The sequence below is a fragment of the Lampris incognitus genome, chromosome 16, assembly GCF_029633865.1.
Source record: "Lampris incognitus isolate fLamInc1 chromosome 16, fLamInc1.hap2, whole genome shotgun sequence".
Taxonomy (NCBI): Eukaryota; Metazoa; Chordata; class Actinopteri; order Lampriformes; family Lampridae; genus Lampris; species Lampris incognitus.
This window is the reverse complement of record NC_079226.1, coordinates 32,984,399-32,997,872: the sequence shown is the minus strand read 5'-3', so window position 1 is coordinate 32,997,872 and position 13,474 is coordinate 32,984,399. Positions and strand designations below refer to the sequence as shown.

The 13,474-nt window shown below is 42.6% G+C and overlaps 1 protein-coding gene across 1 annotated transcript in view; it reads right to left on the bottom strand.

Annotated features, from left to right (window-relative positions):
* kcnh5b (potassium voltage-gated channel, subfamily H (eag-related), member 5b) overlaps window positions 1-13,474 on the bottom strand; it is a 173,144-nt gene that overhangs the window by 70,872 nt on the left and 88,798 nt on the right. The window contains exons 10-11 of the mRNA XM_056295501.1: window positions 4,293-4,352; window positions 3,608-3,800 (exon numbers count right to left, since the gene is read on the bottom strand). Coding sequence (XP_056151476.1) covers window positions 3,608-3,800; window positions 4,293-4,352 — 253 coding nt within the window. The remainder of the gene's footprint in view (window positions 1-3,607; window positions 3,801-4,292; window positions 4,353-13,474) is intronic.

Genomic DNA, 13,474 nt, shown 5'->3' with positions numbered 1-13,474 from the left:
GTAAGTTTGTATCATCTGTGAATAGAATGGATTTCAGTGTTTTTGACACCACATATATTGTTGATGCACAATATGAACGACAGCGGTCCCAACACCGAGCCCTGGGGCACCCCACACCTAACCTTCAGTAGCTGTGATTTGAAGTTTTGTATTTCAACATATTAGTACCTATTCTGTATTCTGTAGGTAACTGGATAACCAGGAGAATGCTATGTCTCTGATACCATATCTTTCTAATTTATTTTTTTTTATTAACAACTCATGAGCTACAGTGTCAAAGGCTTTTTTTAAGTCCATAAATAGTCCTACTGCATATTGTTTTCTATTGCCTATGTAATTTCTTCTACAAATTCTATCAGTGCAAATGAAGTTGTCCTGTTAGCTCTAATACCATATTGTTGTTCATACACTAATATACCATCACTACTACCAGTCTTTGCAATCTCCCAGGCCAAATCAGGATCGACACTGGCAAAATATTTATTGAACTTATCTGCAGCTGAAGCCATATCCGTAGTGGCTGTGTTGTTTTATTATCAAAAAACTGTTTGGGTATCCTACCTTCCCCAGTTCCATTTCTAATAATGGCATTCAGTATTTTCCATGTATTTCTTATGTTGTTTTTGTGGTTCTCCAGTAATTTACTGCAGTATTCCTTTTTGCTGTTTCTCATAATTCATGTCAGTTTGGTTTTATATATCTTTTATGTGTGTTTGGCCTCTGCTGTTCTGTCCTTTAAGAATTCTTTATATCATAGATTTTTTTTCTCTTGCATGTGTTTGATATTCCTTTAGTTAGCCATGCTTTCTCAGTACATTTTTGTTCCCCTTCTTTCTTTACTAGATCATAACTTTTTTTTCATAGAGAGCAGTTATGGACCGAGATGTGTCATAGGCTAGATCTACATCTTCTACATAGACACTATTCCATTTCATTAGGTCTTGTTTAAAGGAATTGATTTTGCCCTGTGATAGCCTGGTGGCCTGTCCAGGTTGTCTCCCTGCCTGCCGCCTGATGACTGCTGGGATAGGCTCCAGCATCCCCGCGACCCTGAGAGCAGGATGAGTGGTTTGGATAATGGATGGATGGATGGATAACTGATTTTGATTTGTATCTAATTGCTTTGACTGTTTTAGTGTCATTCTTGGTCCTAGTACAGCTCTGTATGACTGCAAAGACTGGCAGATGATCACTTGTGCCATTTATTAACAATCCACTTGTTACTTCCTTGTCAATAACATTAGTAAATATATTATCAATTAGTGTAGCACTGTGTGGTGTTATTCTAGCTGGCCTTGTGATCGAGGAACATAAGGCAGTACTGTACACTGAGTTAATGAATTCTGTAGTTGAATTGTGTTCTTGTGGGTTTAGCAGATCAATATTGAAATCCCCACAGACAAAGACCATTTTCTTATTATTTATATTGCTATACAATTCCAGTAGCTTTTCCTTAAATGTGTTGATACAAGAACCAGGTTTTCTGTATGCGCACCTTATAAGTATATTTTTTTGATTTCTTCAGTTCCATTTCTACTGTAATGAATTCCATATTGTCCAAGACAAATGACATATTCCTGACAGATTTACATTAATAATTTTCATTGATGTATAGTGCAACTCACCCACCTTTTGTTTGTATCCTGTTAATGAAAAACATTTCATATCGCTCAAGCTCGACCATGTCTGTCTGTTCTTCGCTAAACCAAGTCTCAGATATTACAATTCCTGTGAATTTCTTGTCCAGTTTTCTTAAGCAGTGATTGATTTTTTTAAATGTTTGAACTAAGGCTCCTGCTATTGAAGTGAATTATTGATATTGCTCCACCCATTATTACATTTCTTTTGAAATGATCTTCAGTGTAGTATTCATAATGTCTGTATGTGTTCTTGTAGTAAGTGTTCTCAGGATCTATGTCATTTTCAATGTCACGTGATTTATATTCAGTGTATTGGAAAGTTTTCAAGCCCCGTTTTTCATATTCTGTGGATGAGTGATTTCTGTCCAGAGTTGACATGGGTGTGTTTAGTGAGTTCAGTGACCTTGTTATGTTGAGCTTCATGTTTTCATACTGTGACCTTGTTGTGATTGCTCTCCCAGCTTTCATTCATCAAACTCATCCAGTTCATTTATGTCCGTATGATAAGCACTTCAGCTGCCTCTAGTGATGAGCCATTCAGCTTAATGGATATTTTGCAGCCTGCTGTCCACGTCTCCTGGATCTTGCTTGGTCCCTTTAGTATGCATGCTCTCCTTGCATTGCCCGCATTGTTCTTGGTGAGGTGTTCATTTATGTATACGTCAGACCCCTTTAATTTCCATCCGTTTGAGAAGCTCCTGCTTTTTCTTCCTGTTGTTGAAGCGGATAATTATAGCTGGCGCCACACTTTTGTTTTTGCTGGGCAGGGTGTGACAAACCTCGACATCACTGCTGTCGACAGAAAAGCTCTTGCTATCCAGGAAACCAACCACCTGATATTCCAGCGATTCCCTCTCGGCCTGAGAGGCATTGGCCCCACTCCGGGCAGCGTTGTCCTGAGGCCACTGCTGCGTAGGTCCAATGTCTGGTCTTTAGGCCGGTGATAATCACATCATTTATCCGGGAGTACTGTCCAAGGTCAGCCACTCAGTTCTCCAGAGATGTGATCATTCTATATTTTCCATGTTTTGTTTCTTGAGTGACTGGACTTTGTCCATCAGCTCCAAGATCCTCTTTTGTTGGGCGGCAACTGTTGCCATGACAGTCAACAAGAAGTCGAGAGATTTCTTAATCTCCTCATCCTCTTCTGTGAGGTTAGCGGTTTTCTTTAGGCCCATTTTGCTCTGAAAATTGACTCAAATAAAATCTTTTAAAGATTTACCTAGCGGGGTTGCTGGAGCAACCATTTCGGTTGTAATCGTCCACCAGTATCTCCATGGCTGTTTCACTGGCTCTGCATGCAAGTCCAAGAGCAAACGCTTGTTTCTTTTTGTCGAGGTCCGTAACTCGCCTCCATATACTGACTTCAATTTTCTGACATTTCTATGGCCTCGTTTCATCAAAAGCAGGCAGAACTTTACAATTAGCAGCCATCCTCTGCTACCAATGTTGCCGATAATAAACACCACAGTAAGTTTTATCTAACATCTTTATTCCATTTCCCACTGCAACTTGTGTCCAACCAAGTCCAATACAACAGAGGGAGACCCGTACAGCACATGTGTGCCCTGCCTTGTCCCTGTGCATGCGTTCTGTGCCAAAGTATTACAAGTTACAAGTTAACGGTCAACTCCTGTGTCTGTCCATACAGGCACACAAAAGCTCATTTGGATAGGAGCTGGAGTCAACTTCGGTTGTCACTACCTGTTTCAAAGCTGGAAATCCATTACTAGCAGTTGTCACTCCCATTAATGGCCAGACTGAGTCTGAATTTAACTGGAATAAGTCTAAACAATGGGGAATGACAACTGTAGTTAGCTCTAGTGTGAACAGGGCTGAAGACTGTGGTGGTTAGAGGCTTTGCAAAGGACTGAAACCTGAAGCTTTTATGGCAATTTAGATGCAGGCATCTACATAATTTTATATTTTTGTCATCACATGCTCACACACACACACATTAGATGTACCTAGGATGGCGATCACCTCGTCGTCCTGAATGACCTCCAGTGACCCTGACACCACGAAGCAGAGGGTGTCAACGCTCTCCCCGGCATGGAAGATCAGGTCCCCCGGGGCGCAGTGGATGGTCTGAAACTCCACGGCCAGGGAACGCAGGCAGCCGTCACTGGCCAGCCGGAAGGCTGGATGCTCGTTGAACACCTGGGACAGAGAGCAGCAGGCCAGAAGGATTAGTAGTCACCCCTATGAAGGAATCAGTTTTACCTATGACAGCGATGTTGAAGAGTCAAAAAATGAATGCATGTTTGTTTTTAGCAACACCTCGTCTGACATATTTACATTATTACATATTCCCGGCAACGGACTGCCCAGTATATCCACAATCTTCCACTGCTGGCTGCTGAGCAGATCCACTATGAAAGCTGGGAATAAAGTGCCTTGATTGAGGGCACCTGAACAGTCTTGAAACTTGAACCGGCCACTTTTAATGTCAAGTCTACTGCTGCCTAATTTATTGGCACCATACAGCATTGCCACAATAGAGGGCTGCATCAGAGCCAAAGATGCTGCACAAGCAACCCCTTACATTATATCCCCAGCCCCGCAGAGAATCTCAAGCTATTGCAGCAAATGCTGTGATGCATCCAATTTGGCATCCATCTTTTGTGGAAGTAAAACCACAAATGTATTTACCTTCCTGTTCAGGTGGACACAGATGTCGGCACGCATGTCCTTTGGGCAGATGGATAATACCTGGAGGACAAAGGGACAAGTGGATCAGACATAAGGGTCGGTGCACTGATAGCCATCATAAAAACTTTAACATCTCGTATCTGTGTTCAGCTAAAACTACAGGTCCCTAATAATTCCCCTTGGTGGATGGGGGGACATGAGGTGGGACTGCTGTGCTGAGAGTTGAGTGAATAGTTGTGTCCGGCAGCTCTGGAGCCACATGCACAGTGCTGCACTGATCTATGATCGAATCCCGCCCGAGGCCTTTCTCCCCTATCTCTTTTGCACCGTCTTATTTTTTTATTTATTATCCCAGCTATCCCAACCAATAACAACAACCAGCAAAGGTTACAGTAAGTGGTCTGCTTACATCGCCTCAACAGCAACTGCTGAGAGAGTTGTCTTGTCCTTGCCTGCTTTTTCTCAGGCAGTGTGGGCAGATCATTTACCTCTCCAGTGTTTTAATTAAAGCAGAAAAAGGTTAGAGTAGGGGTCTCAACTACGGGCCTGCGGGCCGGATGTGGCCCGCAAGGCAGTTTTGTACAGCCCGTGCTATGTTTTAGATTTATTAAGAGATCTGGACTGCTTATCCATTCTGCATACTACTTTCGTGGTTTTTTTTAAACATTTGTTTCTAGTTCGAAGTACTCAGTTAAGATTAGCTGTGAGAGCAGTTAAAGATGACGTAGCCTTTTTGCAGCTTTCTCTCTCTCTCTCTCAAAGCGAGCAAATAAACCCAACAGGCTAGCCCACTGCGAAATGTCTCATGTGAGCTTGCTAACATAATCTGTCACTGGTTGCAGATGTTTTGTAAAAATGTCACTTTCAAAAGCCGAAAGAAAAGTTGACCTGGAGCATCGACAGTTCCGAGAGAAATGGACATGCGACTACTTCTTCGCTGAATTTAATGCATCCACGATCTGTCTACTTAGCAAGGAAAAAGTTGCGGTTCTTAAGGATTTCAATCTGAAGCGACATTACACTATTAAACATGCAGAAGAGTAGGATGGGTTCAAAGGTGAAGAGAGGGAGAAAAAGGCAGCACACTTTCAAAAAAGTCTGTCCTGTCAGCAGAACTTTTTTTTCACAAAGCTAAACAAGACTGTGATGCTGCTGTCGGAGCTAGCTACATGGTAAGCGAGGCAACAGGGAAGGCTGGCAAGCCATTTATGGAGGGACAGTTTCTGAGAGACTGCATACTGCAGGTAACGAATATCGTTTGCCCGGAGAAGGCATCTTTATTTGGAAACATCAGTCTCAGCCCAAATACAATGGCAAAACGGATCAAAGCAAATGATTTCATGCACCCAAAGAAAGAAAGTTGAACCTGTTCATCTAGGCACAACGTTTACTGATAGAGAAACGTTTCATCGCTCCTCTAAATGATCTCTTCAGTCTCAACTGACTGCAGGTATCCCCATCCTTATAAACAATAGTGTGGCATGAAGAGGAGATGAAACATTTCTCTCAATAAACGTTGTGTCCAGATGAACTGATTCAAATTTCTTACTTTGATACTCTTGCCTGGATTATTGAGCATGCATAAAGACAGATTTCACACACTATTCTTTGACACTTGAAAGCACAGCTATAAATGACAATGCTCAGCTCGCCATATTTGTAAGGGTGACCATTTTGAGTTAACAGAAGAACTGTTAACTTTATATCCAACGCAGGGAAAGACTACAGCCAAATATATATATATATATATATATATATATATATATATATATATATATATATATATATATATATATATATATATATATATATATATCAGGTGCTGTGCAATGCAAGTGAGGGTGTTGGTCTATCCTGGAATAAATTGGCCAGAATCACCACTGATGGGGCCCCGTCAATGACGGGAGGAATAAATGTGCTTGTAGCACTGATTCAAAGAAAGCTGGAGGAAGAGAATGTAGATCCCACAATTGCATTTCACTGCATCATTCACCAGCAGACACTCTCCAGCAAATGCTTGAAATTTGAGAGTATTATGACTGTTGTGGTGAAATGCATTAATTACATCAGATCAAGAGGTTTACAACAACGTCAGTTCTGTGCATTTCTGGAGGAAATAGATGCAACATAGATGCAACATATGGAGATGTGTTGTACTTCACAGAAGTGTGCTGGTTGAGCAGGGGCAGCATCCTGAAAGCGTTTTTTTTTAATTGAGGGAGGCGATCACAGAATTCATGAAAGAAAGCAGGCTACATGTTCCTGAGCTTGATGATCCCAAATGGCTCATGGATTTAGCTCTTTGTTGATATCACACAGGCACTTAACACTGTTAATTTAAAATGGCAGGGGCCAGACCAACTTGTCACTGCAGCATTTTGATAGTGTGAAAAGCCTTCTCTGTGAAACTCAGATTATGGAAAACACAGCTCACAGAGAAGAGATTTGTCCACTTCCCAACATGCCAGTCAATTATTGATGATGGTGCCAAAGTCAATGCTGACGAGTAAGTGGTTGCCATTGACAATCTGCAGCAGGAGTCTGAGCATCACTTTTCTGATTTTAAGACTCACAGCAGCACTTTCTAGTTATTTGCAGACCCCTTCTCCTTTGACGTGGACAGTGCTCCAAGCACATTTCAAATGGAGCTCATAGACTTACAGTGCAACACTGAGCTCAAGGCAAAGTTCAGAGAGGCACAAGGAAAGCAGGAGACGCTTGGACACTTTCTCAGAGAACTTCCCAAAACATTCCCACAGTTGTCCAAACTGTTCAGGTAGGTCATGTATCTTTTCGGCAGCATTTATCTGTGGGAGAAACTGTTCTCAACTATGAACTTTAATAAATCAAAGCATAGGTCCAGACTGTTCTCAGGGTGTCCACTGCCCAGTTCCTGAAAGCAAATGTGCCTCACCTGTGTCAGCAGAAGAAGTGCCAGGTTTCAAGCAAGAAGTAGGGTAAACATGTAGGCCTAGGCAAGGTTACACTATGTACATAGTTACCCATTCATGTAAAAACTCTGAAAAAATTTAAAAAAACAAGTTTTTTCTTCATCCCTATTGCACCGGCCCTCCTCCATAAGACCACCTGTCAAGTGGCCCCTGGGTAATTTGAGTTTGAGACCCTGGGTTAGAGGTAATGGTTTTTTTGGGGTTTTTTTTGGAGGGGGGTGTTCCCCCTTCTTCTCCTCAGTTGTATCCGGCCAATTACCCCACTCTTCTGAGCCGTCCCGGTTGTTGCACCATCCCCTCTGCAGATCCGGGGAGGGCTGCGGACTACCACATGCCTCCTCCAATACATGTGTACATGTGTTTGCCAGCCATTTCTTTTCAATTGGGAGGATCACGCTAATTCCCCCCAGTTCCCCCTCCCCCCTGAACAGGCGCTCCAATCAACCAGAGGAGGCACTAGTGCAGCAACCAGGACAAATACCCACATCCGGCTTCCCACCTGCAGACACAGCCAATTGTGTCTGTAGGGACGCCCGACAAAGCCGGATGTAACACGGGGATTCGAGCCGGCGATCCCCGTGTTGGTAGGCAGCAGAGTAGACTGCCATGCCCTCACCCTGGATTCATAAAACAAAGTCAGCAACTGGCGAGCCCGTTTGAACCAGGTCCCACTTTTTGGAAGGATGGTCTAGCAACACTTCTGTGCCACCCTGCTATCTCCACGTGAAGCCAAGCTAATCTAATCGTTGCACTCATTTCAAATCACTCTGGATAAGTGGGTCTGAAATATTAATGCTGTTGCCTACGTAAAAAAAATGGTAGGGTGTTCAATTCAAAAATGCATACTATGGAAACCAGCTTAATTACCTGCAGGATACTGTTTGAACTGAGAGAAAACACATCTCCACAACATCCCACCTCTTTATGTGCAGAAAAATCGGCCAGAGGCAAAGAAAATAAACGGTCTAAAAGACCCTGAAACATCGAAACACAGCACGAAAGCCCTTTAATAGCTTTTGTTCAACACAGAGCCAAAGATGATCACAACACTGAGACACTTTTGGGAACTCGTGCTCAGCTTTTTTGGGGTGTGCATTCATATAAACAGCTGACTGACTTACTGTGTAACAGCTCCCAAAGTGGCACAAAATATCTGCTAATTGGCTCAAGCTCTTACTACAGTAGGATGTGTTTATATTGAGGAGGGTACAGAAGAAGTGGCCTTATGTCTCTTGAAGAGTGGATAATTGGCAGGGGGGGTAGAAATAACATGCAAAGCATGTGTATTAAACAGCGTATTAAATGGTGTATTAAGCAGTCTGCATTTGTGCATGTGAGAGATGTAAAGATAAAGACGTGTGTGCGTGTGTGTGTGTGTATGTGTTTCCTTTTTCTTCAATTTTTGTGAGGACCAATTTGAGTTTTTAACAATCAGAGTGAGGACATTTTCGCGTCTTCACTTCTTCAAGGGTCTATTTTTTGTGTTAGGATTCAGGGTTTAGGGTTAGGATTAGGATCGGGTTAAATTTAAAGTAAGGGTTAAAGTTAGGCATGTAGATTTGGGGCAACCGGGTAGTGTGGCGGTCTATTCCGTTGCCTATCAACACAGAGATCGCTGTTCAAGTCCCTGTGTTACCTCCGGCTTGGTTGGGCGTCCCTACAGACACAATTGGCTGTGTCTGCGGGTGGGAAGCCGGATGTGGGTATGTGTCCTGGTCGTTGCACTAGCGCCTCCTCTAGTCGGTTGAGGCGTTTGTTCGGGGGAGGGGGGGTAATAGCGTGACCCCCGACGTGCTACATCCCCCTGGTGAAACTCCCCGCTGTCAGGTGAAAAGAAGCGGCTGGCGACTCCACATGTATCAGAGGAGGCATGTGGTAGTCTGCAGCCCTCCCCGGATCAGCAGAAGGGGTGGAGCAGCGACCGAGATGGCTTGGAAGAGTGGGGTAATTGACCAGGTGCAATTGGTGAGAAAGGGGGGGGGGGGTTAGGCATGCAGTTCTGATGGTTGATAATAATAATATGAAGGTTAATATGGTTAATAAAATGTTAATAAGGTAATAATAGGGTTAATATAAATAAGGTTAGGGTTAAGGGCTATGGAATCAATGAGGGGTCCTAACAATGATAATAATACAAGAATGTCTGTGTTTTTGTGTGTGTGTGAGAGAGAGAGAGAGAGAGAGAGAGAGAGAGAGAGAGAGAGAGAGAGAGAGAGAGAGAGAGAGAGAGAGAGAGAGAGTGTGTATTTTTGCACGTCCCCTTGTCTGTGTGTGCGTGACAGGAACAGACAGCGCATGTGTGAGCATTTAAATTCATAGAGAGAGAGGGAGATTGTTGATCTGTTTTGCAGGAACACACTGGAGACAACAGCAACTCTTATTTACTTCCCTCCCTCGACTCCTCTGACACGCTCTCCTCATGGCTTTGGGCGGTTGTGTATATGAAAAGCAAACGCGGTAGTAAACAGCCTTGCCACTAATCAACAAGGTGTGTATGCACTGTGTTTGGCTGTAGAGCCCTCCTGATGTCTCATCTACCGAGCAACAAGAGGAGTTCAGCTTGGGGAAATAAAACAACAACAACAACAACAAACTTCTCTCTGTATTAATAAATTCAACGTATGGCCGCAGATAAAAGCGTGAACTTTTCATTTTTAATCTGGCCTTCCTTTGCCTCCGGGTGCACGCTGCAGATTGTTTAGGAGAGGGTGTTTGCTTTGAGCGAGGGGAGAGAACTGGATGAGTGCCTCGGAATAATGAAGAGATCTGTGAATAGAAAATGCGCCACTGTACAAATTTAATTTTGACCCTGGTGGTAGAGAATTAACATGAGTGTTGAATAGCAGCGCTGTGGTCGATTTACCTCTTTACTTCGTCCGGTCATTCGGAGGGAATCAGCTGCTATGTAATGTGGCACATATATATTATTGAGAAGCAGCTTTAATGATGTCCCTCTTTCTGCCATCTGCTTGAAGAACTGTCAGTGCTGCACTGCTCTCTGCTGAAGAAGACGTTTTCGGGGGGAGGGGGATATCTGAGTTTGCTCTATTTCAGCTACGGAGAGGGACTATGAATAGTCTGACGACTCACAGTAATGAGAAACACTAGAGTTGTGAGGTACAAAAAAAGATTTCGTTTAACTCTGTAAATACGTCAAATTATACGGGGGTATTACTGTTTAATATTTCCCTAGAGCGCAAATCACTGGATAAATATCACAAAAATGCACGAAGGGGTCTTCTGCAATTGTTGTATTGCAATATGGTACCACTTTCCAATAAGACTACCCTTATAAAGGATTTATAAATGGCTTATAATGAGGTTATTAATTAGGTTGCGAAAACTTTATTAATCACCCATCCATCCATTATCCAAACCACTTATCCTGCTCTCAGGGTCGCGGGATGCTGGAGCCTATCCCAGCAGTCATTGGGCGGCAGCCCGGGAGCCACCCTGGACAGGACACAAGGCCATCATAGGTTTATAAATCATTAATAAACAATTATAAACAATATATATAATATACAATACATCGATGCGGGCTCACTTTTTGGCAAGATCAAGTTACTGCTGCAGTTTTCATCTATCATTTCTGTTAGGTGATCCTCTCACGCGCTACGTCCCCCTGGTGAAACTCCTCACTGTCAGGTGAAAAGAAGCGGCTGGTGACTCCACATGTATCGGAGGACACATGTGGTAGTCTGCAGCTCGAGGGGGTGGAGTAGTGACCAAGCAGTAACAGCTCGGAAGAGTGGCGTAATTGGCCAAGTGAGAAAAGGGGAAAAAATCATTACATTACATTTTTTATATTTTATATAGTGCTTTAAAAAAAAATCTGAGCTTGCTAGTTGCTAGCTAGCACACACGTATATACATATATATATACATATATATATAATTCATTGAACTGAACTTAAACTGATGAACTCTCTCTCCCCTCCCTCTCTCTCTCTCTATATATATAGAGGAGAGATCTCTCTCTCTCCCTCTATATATACGTATATACAGAGAGAGAGAGAGAGAGAGAGTTCATCCAGTTCAATTTGTAAAACTTCTGAGTTCTGATGCCTCCTGTTCAGATAAAACCTCTTTTTATAGGAATATTGAGCTTGTTCATTGACTCCACCTCTCTAATATTCATTACGTTCTTTAATATCTTGCTACGATCAACAACTAACTCCGACTTTAAACTTAAAAAATTCCCACTTACATTCATGTCCTAAATCAGCAGTACAAAGATATTTGTTGTTAATGTTTTAATACTCTCTGAATATAGCGTCCTTCAGAAGCATATTGTTAAGACTACAGTATCCTCGTTTTCCAGTGACCTCTTCATAGAGCCAATGTGATTAAGTGATGATCAGAAAAAGGAGCTACTTGGTGCTTTACATCCTGTACATATCATAAGACAGAGGGAGAAACAAGGAATAAGTCTGTTCTAGACCTCAAATACCTGTTTTTATTGTTCCAGGTGTAGGACTTCAAATCTGGTTTAAAAAACACCATACATCCGCTACTGATAAATCTCTACATAGGCAGGTAAAAATGGTGTTCTGAGAAAACTGGTTTGGTCTGGGTGGGAATCTATCAGTTAAATTGTCCGGTGCATTATTAAAATTTCCAGCTATAATGACGTGGGCACTTTTACACTTGTTAGGTGACTCCTGTATCTTCTTGGAGAGATTATTAAACAGAGTCATATTGGGTGCTTGTATATTAAGGCCATATATATTACATATTATAGAGGGCATTGTCCACTTTAACGGTGAAGTTAATCCATCTACCCTCTTTGGGGGTTATGCTGTCTAATACATCCCCTATAAACTCATGTGTAAAGGTGACCACACCAGCAGTGATTAGACCCATGACTAACGTAAGCCATATCTCCAAACTTAGTATCTAACCTGCATGAATGTGTTTCTTGGAGAAGTCTGCCTTATTGCATTTACAATATAAAAAGGAAACCATCCATTATCCAAACCGCTTATACTGCTCTCAGGGTTGCGGGGATGCTGGAGCCTATCCCAGCAGTCACTAGGCGGCAGGTGGGGAGACACCCTAGACAGGCCGCCAGGGAAACTATTCTTTTAATATTGCCTCTAAGTGCCCTGATGTTAGGACAGATAATATGTAAAAAACGGAATTCGAATTCCTGCAGGTTAAAGAAAAAATTAAAAAAACACAATAAAAAGCTGATAAACTGATGAAGGTAGTGAGATGAACAGTCAGCAAAAATAAAGAACTGTGTAAGAGAAGTAGAAAATGTAAACAATCCTGTTCGCGGTAGAGATGGTTAACAAGATGAGAACCCATCTAGGTAAAATGCACAAAACAAATGAGTAGACTAGTGGGCAGTAATGATTACTCACAGATACATTCATGTTAGAGTCAGACATTCAAGTGGAATAACCAGCAAGAAGAGCCAGACATTTGTACCATAACAGTCCAGCTTCTTGCCATCAATATATGCGAACGGACCACTGAATGACACCGTCTTCCCTTCTTCTCTTGCCTTCTTCATGAGTGGCCACAGCTTTTCTCCGGCCGCTTGGTCTTGTGGAGTCAGTAGTTCTTTGATGCGAAACTTGTTGTCCTGGAGATATTTGGAGTCCTTGGCTTCCTTCCATATTATGTCATGTAAGAGATGCATAATAAAGCGCATAATGATTGTGCACTGAACGCCGTCTGTTTGGCTTTTTCCTGATGTTGTGTACCATGTCTATGGCGTCGTTGAGACGGTCACGGATTCGTAGAGCCGTTTGACCAAAAATATCAATAGTGACCCTCCTGGTATCTTCTCCTGCTAGTAACACTTCGCATCTTCAGACGCCACCTGTGGCTGTAACGCTGCATCTCCGCAACGCTTTCTCTGAGCTCCACGTTCTCTTTTTAGTTGCTGCACCTCGCCATCAATGTTGTTGATAATTTGTGCGTGTTCACCTCAGCTAGGAGCTCCTGAACTGCTGCAGACAAAGTGCCCATTGCTTTAGATGTTACTTCAGTGGCTTTCTTTATGGCTGAGCTTTAAAGGAAAGTGGCCTCATGCTTGTCTGTAAGCGACCAAATGGCCTGGAAAATTTCATTTAAAGAAATATCGGAACTGCTTGTTATCCTTGGCGGAGGTTTACCCAGAGTACTTGGCGATGACAGAACTTGACTGGTTGCAGTGTTACATTTACTATCTGAGGAATCACTCGAATTTTCACTGGGTATTTCCACCTTGGATTCTGG